The 13,492-nt window shown below is 45.9% G+C and overlaps 1 protein-coding gene across 4 annotated transcripts in view; it reads left to right on the forward strand.

Moving 5' to 3' along the window:
* Positions 1-97: 97 nt before the first annotated feature.
* RASL12 (RAS like family 12) overlaps positions 98-13,492 on the forward strand; it is a 26,117-nt gene continuing 12,722 nt past the window's right edge. For 2 of the 4 annotated variants that reach the window (XR_012154099.1, XM_073304331.1), the window contains exons 1-3: positions 99-713; positions 1,407-1,532; positions 5,859-5,915. Coding sequence is in view for 3 of the 4 variants with exons in the window: in XM_073304331.1 (XP_073160432.1) it covers positions 1,415-1,532; positions 5,859-5,915 (175 nt within the window). In the remaining variant the exon portion in view is untranslated. Of the gene's footprint in view, positions 714-1,355; positions 1,533-5,858; positions 5,916-13,492 lie in introns of all 4 variants that reach the window. The other 2 variants (XM_073304332.1, XM_073304333.1) reach the window with 2 other exon arrangements.

A 13,492-nucleotide genomic window follows, 5' to 3' on the forward strand; every position in this document is an offset into this window, starting at 1 on the left:
CCGTGTGATTTGAGGAGGGCTTGGAAAGAGGAGAGGGTGGGTTCCTAGAGAGGTTTTTCTTTCTCCTTTTAACAGCTTCTTGCTGCCGCCCTTTATTAATAACGGAAGTATTAGTAACGAGTGTGCTGCATGGATGCCGTCCAGTGCAGGGTGATGCTGCAGTGTCCGGGTGAGGGGCCAGGACTGTAGCATACAGAAGCCCCCAGGGGAACCACAAGCTGCTGTGTTTCTATCCCCTTTAACCATGAGCCCTGGAGGCCTTTTCGGCAGGTTTATTTGTTTGCTGTGAGGAAAGTCCCCTGTGCTGATGGGAAATTGTATCCAGCGGAGCCTGAGAGAGGCAGCAGCTTTCCTTACAAGGAGTTTGGCTGGGACTCAGCTGGCGAAAGTTGCAGGGAGCCTGAGCTCTCTTCCTCCCTGCCTCATTCATTCACGCGCGGGGCTGAGGTCCGGAGCCAGCAGCCGTGGGGACGGCGCAGACGCTGAGTTCCCAATGATTCACTCGGCTCATCGGTGCCTGGTGGCTGGCTTCTTCCTCTGGATTCGGTGTGTGGGTGCAGCCCTGGCCTTGCCTTGAGGAGGCGTGTGCGTGCGTGTGAGTGTGAGCGTGTGTGTAGGGGGCAAACCATGGATCTGTGGATATAAACAACAAAGCCTGCCCAGCAAACTCATCCTCTCTGTGTCCCTCATGAAAATCCAGCTCTGATTTCAAGGTTAGAGGACTAATTTATCTTCTGTTTCTAATAGCGGGAGGGGAGGGCATAGGGGTAGAGGTCAGTTGCAGCTTTGTCTTTGGAAAGCAAGCATCCTTTTCCGTGTGTTCATGGCGGGTTTGGTTGAAATGGGGTGGGGAGGGGGAGAATTGTAAGGAAATACACAGCAAAACTTAACGTGAATCCTTTCCTGCAAGGAGGTGTGTGTTGTGGGGAGGCTGAGCATTGCAGGGCCGCTGCTTATTTAAAGGATGCAAAAGAAATTGCACTCAGAAGAACGGGAGATTTCTTTTGTGCACCTTTCCAATGACACTTTGCGGCCCTGATTTCCCAAGCCCTGTAGCTGTTCACTTCTTCAGGCTGGGAAGAAGTTAGTGGTGCCCTGCAAGGGGGCTTGGAAATTGACAGGTGGTGCTGAAGATGAGTTTGCTGCAGAGAACTGGGAAGGAGAGAGAGAGAGAGGAGGAGGGGGTGCCTGTCTCCCCAGTAACGTACGTCCCCCCCATGCGCTTCGATCCCGCTGAGGCAGAGGTGGACCTGTGCTGCAGAATCTGTTGGGGGCGATAGAGCTGGTGTAGGGGATAACACTCAGCACTTGTGTCGCTCTGTCTCGCAAGCGGTAACCTGAGCTCCTCCCCATAGGGTGATCAGTCCTGTGATGCTCCCATGCTTTCTCCTCGCTCTCTTTGAAAGGCAAGAGAATGTCCTCGATGTTTGGCAAGCCACGGGCCGCCCCCAGCACCACTGACCGTCACCTCCCCAGCCTGCTGCCTGAGTGCAATGTGGCGATCTTAGGATGCAGAGGATCTGGCAAATCAGGTGAGAGGAAAGTGACACCGAGAGAGAGAGAGAAAGATGCATCTGGCAAGAGAGAGCCCCAGGGTTGGGCTGAGAGGTTTTGGGGTAAAACATGTTCGGTTCATGTTCATTTTAGGCAGTGTGGCCTAGTGCATTGGGCTGGGACTCAAGGGACCCTTAGTTCTATTCCTGGCTCTGCTACTGACCTGCTGGGTGACCCTGGGCAAGTCACTTCCCTTCTTTGTGCCTCAGTTTTCCCATCTGTAAAGTGTGGATTTTGATCCTTTATGAAGCACTATGAGATCTATAGAGGAAACGAACTATATAAGTTCTAGGCCTTGTTATTATTTCCTTGAATCTATGGGTGTAAAAACAAGCAAGAGGGTTAAAACTTTGCCCCGCTGCTCCACCTGGTAATAAATGGGAATTTACCATAGAGACTCAGCTTTGCCTTGATCCTGGCCCTGCCCTGTGGTTCCCAGGCCTCCCATGATCATGCCCAGGGAACCAAAAGCCAATGCCCGCTCATTCTGGAGGTGAACATAGCAAAGTGCTGCTAATATGGCATTAATTCACCTGAAGTTATGAAAGTGGCAGATCCTCACAGCTTCCATTGGAACAACGTCAATTGTGCTAAGCTGTCCGGGAGAGTAGTCTGGGTGAAATCAAATGTAGTTCTGTAGGAACTCCATTGTATTTGAGCCTTCATCACAGGGCCAAACGTATCTCGCTGGTTTCACAGCAGTCACACCAGACACCCAGGTGGCCCATCCAGGATAAAATGTGGCCCAGGAATCTTCCAGGTGAGGAGAGCTGCTTTTGGAAAACAGAACTTTCCTCATTCCCTTTGTCCTTCTCCAGATGGGTGAAACCCCACAGAGAAGAAATTGTGATGATCAGAACTAAGGCCCTGATCCAACAAAGTGCATATGTGCATGCTTAACTTTAAGCACGCGAATAGCCCTATTGAAATCAACTGCACTGCTCATGCACTTAAAGTTATGATGTGCTTTAGTGCCTTGCTGGGTTGGACCTACAGCTCAAAACCTTTAGATTCTGTTTACTGTAACCATGATGGCTGCATTTACACTACCTGCTAAAGCGTAAACTAAATAGCGTTCGCTTGTTGGCCATTGGTAGATTCTATAGTATGTAGCCAATTTTCCAACAAAACCTGTTCCACCATCCTGCAATTATTCCGATTGAAGTCAACACACTTCTTGCAAGGCAAGAAGGATATGGCTCCTGAAGAGGTTTGCTAGAAATCCTGGGGAAAGTTGGGTGAATCTGTAGTGGGAAATTGCTTCTCTCTGGAATGGCCATTTCTACATGTTGACCTTTAAACAATTCTGACTAGAACTGAGTGAATAATAAATTTTGGTCCAGTTTGAACTGAAACTGATATTTTCAGCGGGGTTTTCCCCTGAAAACAATTCACTTTGGTGTTTTGTTTTGGGTGATTTCCCCCACCCCCCCTTTTTTTTTTAAATGGCCCACATGTCTAAACAAAATGCCCTTTTGAATCGAAAAGTCAAAATGAAATGTTTCAAAATGGTCAGAAAAAAATGTTTCAACTTTTCCAGATTTCCTTTTACATTTTCTTTTTCAGTCAAAACTATTCTTTGACTTTGACCTGAATGTGGAAATAATTTCAGAAAAATTATTCAGGAAAATGCATTTTTTCTCTACTTCTCTATTAACTGAAAATGTTTTGCTCTGTTCTAATTGTGATTAACATCTGATCTGCTCTGCCTTCCACCCAAACCCAAAGAACTGCAAAGACCTTCGACTTTCATTCATTCCTTTTGTTCTTTGAGTGAACTGATTAAAGTGACCTAATTTCTGCATCAACACAATGCTCCCTGGGTGAATTTTGACACCCAGCTAGCTGCCGCTTCCTTACTAAAATGTCTCTTGCATTCTTTGAGAAACATGTGAATAGAGGTGGCTGCTCTTAACAGACTAGCCTCGTTCTAAATTCAACCCATAACAAGCAGCAAAATGAATCTACTCAATATCCGGCTGGATCCTTCTCTCCTTACACAGACCAAACACCCATTGATTTTGATTATCATTTGTAGCACCATGGTGCGAGGCATGGTACAATCACATGCTAAGTGACGGTATCGGTCCCAAACAGCTTACAATCTAAAAATCATTTTATGAGTTAAGCAGAATATGGGAGTAAGGACTGCAGGATCAGTCTCAAGTGCCTGATGTATAATATATCTTTCTCCTTTCATATATTATACAGACTATATGATCCTAATCCTGTTATCTACCTCCATTTATATGGTGCTCTGCGTCCATAGATTGCAAAGTACTCTGCAAAGGAGATACGTATAATTCTCCCCATTTTACAGATGGGGAAATTAATGCACAGAAAGGAGAAATGACATGTCTAAGGTCACGCAGCAGAGCATCCACCAGGCTGGGACTAGATCTGAGGTCTCCGAAGTGCCAGCCAGTGTCCTATGTACTTGGTTACACTCTCTGCCATAACGGCATGGCAGCATGGTATAAAATGATGAGCAGTAGTTTGGGGTGGCTGTGTTACACACGAGTGGCCGAGCCGTGAGAGAGTTATGAAGGTTGTCTCAAAGGAACGCCAGTAAACCCTTTGTATTACCCGCCCCACAGGTAATACGTAGGCTACTGAGCAGGAAAGCTGGTTGAGAGAGTTATCAACAATTTGATTGGGTGTGTGTTTTGTGTAACTCCATCGCCGTAAAGCCAAAGGCCTTTGTACTGCAGGTCTGACCATGCAGGTCATGGAGAGGGAGGAGAAGAATTGTAGCTAACACATCTGAAAACGCCCCAGGAGAGCTTTTCTGAGCTCCAGGTTTGGGAGCTGAGCCACCTTCTCGCCCGTGGTGGAAAGGTCCCATTTCCAGCCACAAGATGTCAGCCCCTCGACCTCTTACTATTGCAGACTGAGTACTGCCCAGCCTGCGCTGCACATGGCGAGAAAGTTGTGAGTGGCACAGGAGTGCTGTGGAGAGGCTACTGTTCAGCCCCATTCAGCAGAGCTCTTAAGCAAACGTTTAACTCTCCGCTCCCGCTTACGGGCTTGAGCCCTGTGCTCTTTGACGTCAATGTTGCAGCTCCCATTCCCGTCAGCATTGCCAGATCAGGCCTCAAGAGCTTTGCCGAATAGGGGTGCATTGCCCAATCATAGCCTTTGTTTCCTGGCTACTGTTTCATGGCAGGGGTCAGTATCTGCAGATGCCAGTGGCAAATGAGCAGAGTAACTGGAGAGCAGCAAGGGAGGAAATTCCACATTTGAAGGAAGAAGGGGTAGGTTGATTTTAAAGAATAAGCAGCTGGTGCCTGATGGAAGGTTTGGAAGGGTAACATAAGGCCTGGTGGAGCTAGATGGGTAGGCAGAGTTCAGGGAGCAGTCAGAAGTGAATAACCACAATTATCACATGGGAAGTACAGCCACTCATCTTCCATATTTTCTGTCTGTACAATGTTGCATAAAGTAAATAAACATGAGAAAAGCCATCCCATAATTTCTAGTTAATGCAAATGACTTTATTCTGCCCCAAGCCTCCCCGTGGCTTTGCACTCAGACAATATGGAGGGTCTGTGACTATGTCCTGGGACAACAAACGTCCAACTCAGAAATGCTGTATGTAGCTGTGCTTTTCCCGGCAGTACCTACTGTGCATTTTAAACTCAGTCTGGTTCATGCTGGCTGGGGATAGGAGGGCCCAGTGACATTATCTGGGCTGTGGTTAGTTGCAAGGTGTAATAAGTTAGGGCTGGTTTGGTTTTGACACCTGGCGATAAGAGAAACTTTGGGTGAAATCTTTCTGTCGGTGGGGTCGCTGGAGGAAAGGAATCCTGGAGCCGGATCCTCAGCTGGTAGATGTTGCTATAGTGCCATTGACTGGTGGATTTACGCCAGTCTCCAGCAGGCTCAGCTAGTCAGTGTCAGAGGTGGGATTAGAGTGTAGAAGTTGTTGGTTCCCAGTCCTGTGCTCAGACCCCATTTCTGAAAAACTCCTATGGGAATTGTGTTGGTGAAATCTAATCAGTGATCCTTCGAAAGTGTGTTGCAGCTCAGCAAAAGTGAAATGAGTGTGTATAAATATACTGTGTAATAGTTTGTATCACTCGACAGATGGGAACTCTGAGCCTAACCCCGAGGGAAAGAATAAGTGTCGGGATGCTTTAATTTCATGAGCAGAACTAAACCGGCCCTTGAACCATTTCTCAAGGGAGAGTTTGTCCATTTCCCTTTGCACGTGGCTGCAAGAGCTACTTGCTACTGGTGTGAAGCTGAGTTGCACAGAGGCGAACAAAACTGAGACTAAACGAATCTTGTTTCACCTTTTACAGCACTGACTGTGAAGTTTCTAACCAAGAGGTTTATAAGTGAATATGATCCCAATTTGGGTAAGACATTTTCTTTGCAGTTATTTTTCCCTTGGTTGTTGTCTACATGCCATTTCTGGGAACACTTTTGTGCCTGTCCTATTATTGTTGTGATATAAATCAAGCAGTTAGTTTCTGCAGCTTTCTTTAGCCAGCTGGTACCAAGCTGGCTTTCTACACTGGCAGATGAGAAAACATTCTTCCTTTATAAGTGGACAGTAATTCTTCCCTAGGTCTAGGGTTTCCATACATATGGCATTTAAGGGGGGTGGGGAAAGTATGATACTTTGAAAACAACTAAACACTTGGGAAATATAAAACCACGAGAACTTAATTACACTGAAAAATGCCGATTGAAAACCACTTTTCTCATATATAAATCTCATTTTCCAGGCACTTTACATCGGTGCTTCCGAATGTCATCGCTAAGGGTGTGTGCTGATGAAATTAGCCTCCTCTTTATTGTATTTCTCAGTGCTCATGGAAATCATGGAAAACACAAACTTCTATTTTCTATCTCCAAAAAATATATATGATTCCTCCTCATTCTCTCCAATCATTGGTGCTTCACCTTTCCTTGTTTGGCCATGTACTGCACACCCAACTCTCAAATTAGCCCTTTGGTGTCAATTCTGAGTTCAGCAGTGGCTCTGAGGCAGGTTTGGGTGATAAATCTGCTTTAGACTCAGAGTAAACCAATGGGCTTGACTCTCCCATCATTGGCACCAATATAAATCAAGTCAATGGGGTTACACCGCTGAGAGAGCAGAATCTGCCCCACTAGTTGTGGGTCAGTGACCGGTACCATGGGTCGGATTTTCAGTTGGTATAAACGGGCATAGCTCCATTGGTGTCGGTGGATCTACGCTGATTTACACCAGTTCTGTTCTGTTCTCTGTTGTGTGTAGGTTACTATACTACGCTCATCATTATAGTGCGTGAGCCTCTTCCCGGAGGGCATTCAGAACCGTAACTAACCGCAGTCACACATTGTTTGTTCTCTCATCCTCTCCCCCGTGGGAGAAATGTGGGCAGTGGAGTGTGTTGTTTTGGTAGGGTGTTGTCTCTGTGTGCGTGCGTGTGCGCACAAGCGCACGTTGCTCTATATTATGTCAGAGATGGCAGGTCAAAAAAATGCACTGTGCACTTGGAGTGGAAAGTGAGGGTGGTCCTTAGATCCTGGGGGAGTTCACTCCACAGTCTCAGACCAGCCCCTGGGAACGTCCTGTCTTCCTCACAGACGAGATTTACCCATATTGAAGAGAGCGCCATTGTGCCAGAGGAGCAAATAGAATAGATTAGAATAGACTAGATCATGTGCGCCTTATTTGTTTAAGAAAAAAGGGATTATTCCTGCTCTCTGCTTGTCATTTCGCCACAGGCTAGATGACAGAAATCACAACTCTTGTCCCAGAAAATTGACTAGAAAGGAAAACTGAAACTGTCATTACAGACAGCAGAGATATATAAATATACGAAGAACAGCTTCCATAGTTATGGAGGTAGCATTGGATTACTAGTCCAATTAATAACTCTAAAAGACAAGATGATTTCAGAAATATTCCCTCTGCAGTCTTCCTCAGATAAACTTCCCAGTGAAGTCAGCAGCAGTGAAACGGGTGGGAATTTGGCCCTGAGCAAGGACTATACGATTTTGCCCAGCATTTGAGAACCTTTTTTCTTATACTCATGTTCATCAGCAGGGGGCCACAAGGAATATGTTCCCCCTTTACAAAGTGATCTTTCACAAAGCGGTAAAATTCCCCCTGCACAGCAGGTCAGCACCAGGGCTATGCACCGTTTAAGTCTCTACCTCCCTCCCCAACCCTGAGAAAAGAATAAAGGGACTTCTGCCGGTGAGAACGCCTAGAGAATCCCGGTTCCTACATGGGATTCCTCCACCTAGGGGAGAATGGGCACAAGTTGTCTTATTTTTGGTTCCCTCTCAGTCTGCATCCAGATGTCTGTGAAGCAGTTACAGAGGACAGCTGAAAAATACGTAGCTGCCTGGCGTTCACTGTGGCGACATGGAAAGGCTTCTGTTCCAGAGGCACAGTGTTCGTCAGGAATAAGGACTTGGCCAGAGTTGTTTGAAAACTCATAAAAATTCATAACGGGGGAAAGACGGTTAAAGACACTAGCAAAGCAATGTAGTTATTGCCAGACTGGATCAGACGATCTAGTCCCTACCCTGTCTTTGAAAGTGGCAACCACCACTGGTTTTAGAGGAAGGTGCGTGTACTCTGCAGTAGGCAGTGATGGGATAATCTCTCCATAGAGAAAGTTTCCTCCTGACCCCCACTAGTTAGAAGTTGGTGATGCCCTGAAGCAGGGGGGTTTGTATCCTTCACATCATTTTTCCTTTATTATCTGCTGTGTATGAATAATCTCTTGAAATCTCGATAGTGTATTCTATATCCTCGCCAGGCTGCTCATCCCCTATCACATGGATACACATTGGCTCGTTATTGTAGAGTGGATCCAATCGTGAGTTTAGAAAGGCTCAGGCTGATTTCAGGGAAAGGCTCAGGTTCATTGCAATCGTCTTTTGAACAATCCCTAAGCGCGTGAGTGTAAACCCAAAACAACTCATTCATTTTAATGAGCTACACAAAAACAGAGCAAAATTTTGCTGCAGAGAACCAGCCTAGAACAAACCTGATAGTACTACAGATGAAAATGAACATTCTCTGTAACAAAACCGAGAGAGCAAATCTGGGGCTTGAACTATCCTAAATTAGGAGACACATCCACTGACCTCTGGGCTGTCCTGCGCTTACTCAAAGCCCTCTTCACATGGGCAAATGAGTTTGCATTGGAACAAAAGTGTGTGATCCAAAGCCCGTCAACGTCAATGGAAAGATTCCCATTGACTTCAAAGGATTTAAGTCAGGCCCTAAGAGAGGCAGCATCATTGCTCAGAGAAACAATGCTTCCAAACATATTTATTTTCTTTCCCCTTAAGGCCTGCTCCAAAGCCTGGAGAAGTCAGTGGAAAGATTCCCAGTGGCTTTTGGATGTGGCCTGTAGTGTGTTTCACTGTCTCAGCTGTGCACTGCTCCATCTGAAATTGCAAGCTAGCAATTTGGGGAATGTGTTAACTTTGGTAGAAAACTAATATCCCAGAAATGAGCAACAGATGCAGAAGTCTGAAGATAACTGTATTTTGCACTGACTGCAGTTAAATGTTCTGGGCATTTTTTCCACTGAATCTCTATTTGAGTAATTAACAACTATTTTTATGGGCCCAAATCCAGGGCATCATAAAGAACTGCAAATGATTTATTGTGGCCATTAGCAAAGAACGGACTAAAGACCTAATAACTCAGCAACTTGTGTTCCTAAAAATCCTTTCCTCAGATCTTGTTCAAGAACTCATTTTTAAAGAAGGGAGAAGAGAGAGAAATCCTCCCATATTTTAAAACCTCTCAAAAATATGACTGTAAATATCTAGTTGGAGCAATTGCTGAACATTCATTATTGTCACAATTGTTATTTCACAATTAATCTCTTCTTCCCCATTTCTCAAAAAAAAAGACAGCCATTGCAGCATAAGTTAACAGACAAGAACACCACCATGCCTCCGGCTCCTGATTCTGCATAGCTCTGTTTTTCTTACCAGATCAAACCTTTTCTGAACATATCTGTGCGACAGCTGGCCTATGCTCTCCCCTGTCAGAATATGCACATGTGCATTTGAGCCGTAGGTCCACTGTGAAATAGACACCCTTGATTTCCAGTTGAATTGGTGTTTTTTACCTTTACTGATGGCCAAAAAAGAAAATATATTGATGAGTTCTTGATTTGTGCTATTTGGATTTTTGGAGAAAAATACTGACGCTCTTGTCTGTATTGTAATACCTAGCACTGGTAATCATCACAAGGCTTTGGAGACACTGACCTGGATTCATTGCTTTGTTACTCCAGTTTCACACCAGTTTAATGCTACTGGAATCAATGAAGTTACACAAAACTGGTATAAGGCAATAGCAAATCAGGCCCACTAGCTTTCCCACTCCTCTGTGTAGTAGGCAAGTAAGCTTTGTAAAGAATCGGCTACTCTGAGTGTGTATGTGTGTACCACTGCTCTGTACAGGATAGGATCAGAATTGCTTGACTGTGTGTCATATGCCCTCTATTGCTATCAGTTACAGGAGATTTTCCTATAGCTCAAGTGTGAGTGGCATCTGTGTTTGGAGGAGAAAGAATTGCAATCTATCCCTGCTGTCAGCATGAATTTTCGAGAAGAGATGGCATACAGCATAGTGACATCTCTCGTGTGGTGTTAGGTGGCCACAGACTTGTTAAGAAAAGTATTGACCCATTTTCCAGATGGAGAAATGATGGCGGAAAGGTTATGTGACAAGGCTGCAGAGCAAGTGTCAGGAATTCCTGGTGTCTACACCTGCACTCAGACTACTAGCCTGCCGTACTCCCTGGGCATGTCTACACAGGGATAAAAACCTGCCACTGACCTGGGTCGGCTGACCAGGGCTGAAAAATTGCTGTGTAGACACCTGGGATCGGGCTGGAGCCTGAGCTCTGGGATCCTGCATCTACACAGCCATGTTTACTTCTCAGCCTGAGCCTCGCGAGCCCAGGTCAGCTGTCCCAGGCCACCCCTGGCCATGCCACAGGTCTTTTGGAACTAGGGGTGCTGGGCATGCTGCCGCACCTCCTAGTTTGAAGTGGTTTTCATCATACACAGGGTTTACAGTTTGGTTCAATGGCTCTCAGCCCCCCCACGATACAGATGGTTCTAGCACCCCTGTCTGTGTAGAAGTACCCTCTGTCTGTGCACATATGAAGTCCCATGGCCGTTACTACCAAGTACCTCTGCCTAGGAATGTTATGGCTGCCGGCTAACAGAAATCTGAATATTAGTCAGCAAGAGGAGCTAGAATGGGCAAACTCTCCTGGCTGATTAATTTAGAGGAGATCCTACAGTACTCGCTCTCCTCCCTTCTGTTAACAGAATGTTTCTATTCTGCCCTTCCCTTATTGCGCTTGCTCTTTCCTGATATTTGTTGCATGGAACAGTCTTGTCCTGGGCCATGAAACTTCCAGCCCTGGCGAACAGCAGCATGCAAACCTCTTTCCTTTGCTCTCATTTCTCAAAACCGAACTCATCAGGATAATTGAGATGTGAACTCGTAACCCAGGTGAAGTAAGATCAAACGCCTGCATTGAGCTGCAGCCCCCATGCCAGAGATATGTCATTCCTTGAATAAATGTGCAACAGATGAAGTTCATCAAATGAATTTATAGCGACATTCACTTACATAAACCTCTGCTATTGCCAAGTAAGCAACACATTAATTCTGAAATGGGTTAAACTCTTTCCAGTTCTGGTCTGAACCATTTGTGACAGGATTTATTTTGACAGCTGATGTTTTAACAGCAAAACATGACCTACATGCTGCTCTCCTACTGTAGACTTGTTTGTTAAACCAGGTTTAGCAGATATGTCGAAATGTTTATGATTGAGGGGGAAACGATGGTTCTTACTCAACCTAAAAAGGAGATTCAACTTTTGGTTTAAGAGGGATGGCCACTTAGCAGAAGGATACAGCTGAAGCAGGAGGTTATTTTCACTTGACACAGTGCCCAGGCAAACTCCCAGTGAAATCAAGGGACTTTTTCAATTGACTTTGATAGAAGCTGGATCAAGCTCAGAATGTGGAGGAGCTAGTGAGTTCTATTGGGTCCAAAAGAAAAAAGTAAAACCATAGTAGTAGAATTCAATGGAAAAAATTACCTTCAAATTGCCACTCAATGGGCAGCAGCAGTCAAAAAAGCAAACAGATTGTTGGAAATCCTTAAGAAAGGAGTAGATCAGGGATCGGCAACCTTTGGCACATGGCCTGTCAGGGTAAGCCTCCTGGCGGGGCGGGCCGGTTTGTTTAGCGGCTGCAGGTTTGGCCGATCGCGGCTCCCACTGGCTGTGGTTCGCTGTCCCAGGCCAATGGGGCCTGCAGGAAGGGCAGCCAGCACATCCCTCTGGCTACACTGCTTCCTGCAGCCCCCATTGGCCTGGAGCGGCGAACTGCAGCCAGTGGGAGCGGCGATCGGCCGAACCTGCGGATGCTGCAGGTAAAGAAACCGTCCCGGCCCACCAGCGGATTTCCCTGGCAGGCTGTGTGCCAAAGGTTGTCGATCCCTGGGATACATAATAAGACAGAAAATATCATATTGCCTCTATATAAATCCATGGTTTGCCCACATCTTGAATACCTTGTGCAGATGTGGTCACCCCATCTCAAAAAAGATATATTGGAATTGTAAAGGGTTAAGAAAAGGACAACAAAATGATTAGGGGTATGGTACGGCTTCCATAAGAGGAGAGATTAATAAGACTGGGACTTTTCAGCTTGGAAAAGAGACGACTAAGGGGGGGATGTGATAGAGGTCTATAAAATCATGACTGGTGTGGAGAAAGTAAATGAGGAACTGTTATTTACTCCTTCTCATAACACAATAACTAGGGGTCACCAAATGAAATTAATAGGCAGCAGGTTTAAAACAAATAAAAGGAAGTATTTCTTCACACAACGCATAGTCAACCTGTGGAACTCTTTGCCAGAGGATGTTGTGAAGGCCAAGACTATAACAGGGTTCAAAAAAGAACTAGATAACTTCATGGAGGATAGGTCCATCAATGGCTATTAGCCAGGATGGGCAGGGATGGAGTCCCTAGCTTCTGTTTGTCAGAAGTTGGGAATGGGTGACAGGGGATGGATCACTTGATGATTACCTGTTTTGTTCATTCCCTCTGGGACACCTGGCATTGGCCACTGTCAGAAGACAGGATACTGGGCTAGATGGACATTTGGTCTGACCCAGTGTGGCCATTCATATGAGAAGCCAACCATAGAATGCATGTACATGTATGCAATGGCCCATAGGTACTACAGTGATAGGTAGGTAGGCAGAAGGTCCTTGTGAGCTCTATGGATTCTGAAGTATAGCCTACATTAGATCTTAAGGCTTGTTAAGAAGTGTAATGGGTAAGCTGAGTGCATTGATACCTGATTTGCATATGCAAATGCAGGTTGGCCCAGGCTACATGGGTACACATGCAATGTGACATGTGTTGGTTGTGGGTGCAGACACAGATGTGTATGTGAAAATACAGCCTTTATTTTACCTGGGAAAGAGGGCTCAGGACACTTGTGCAGCGGAAGCGTTGACTCAACGGAGAGCTTTGCACAATACAAAAGAGACTGAGGGATGCTGGCGGTGCAGGCCACCAAAGGCCTCATTGTTGGGTCAGAGACAGGACTGTGGAGGAGAATCTCACTGAAATTCCTTGGAGGCTGTTGTACCAATAATGGGCTGGATCTGTGGCTATCGCCAAGGAGCTCACAACAGAAGGCAGCAGCTGCGGGGTGGAGGCTTCAGAGAAGGACATAGAAATCTCCCTAGTCCATCCCCTTGATCCTGGGGCTGCTATATGCAGGGCCAGCCCCCTGCACCAGGCTGGAGCAGCCTCTAGACTGCTCTAATTTTCACCAGCTGAGGGGGCTGAAACCAGTCAGCGATTGGCACAAGATGGGGACATCCAGACATGTCCTCTTTCCTCTGGTCACAGCCCACAT

The sequence above is a fragment of the Lepidochelys kempii genome, chromosome 10 (assembly GCF_965140265.1).
Source record: "Lepidochelys kempii isolate rLepKem1 chromosome 10, rLepKem1.hap2, whole genome shotgun sequence".
Taxonomy (NCBI): Eukaryota; Metazoa; Chordata; order Testudines; family Cheloniidae; genus Lepidochelys; species Lepidochelys kempii.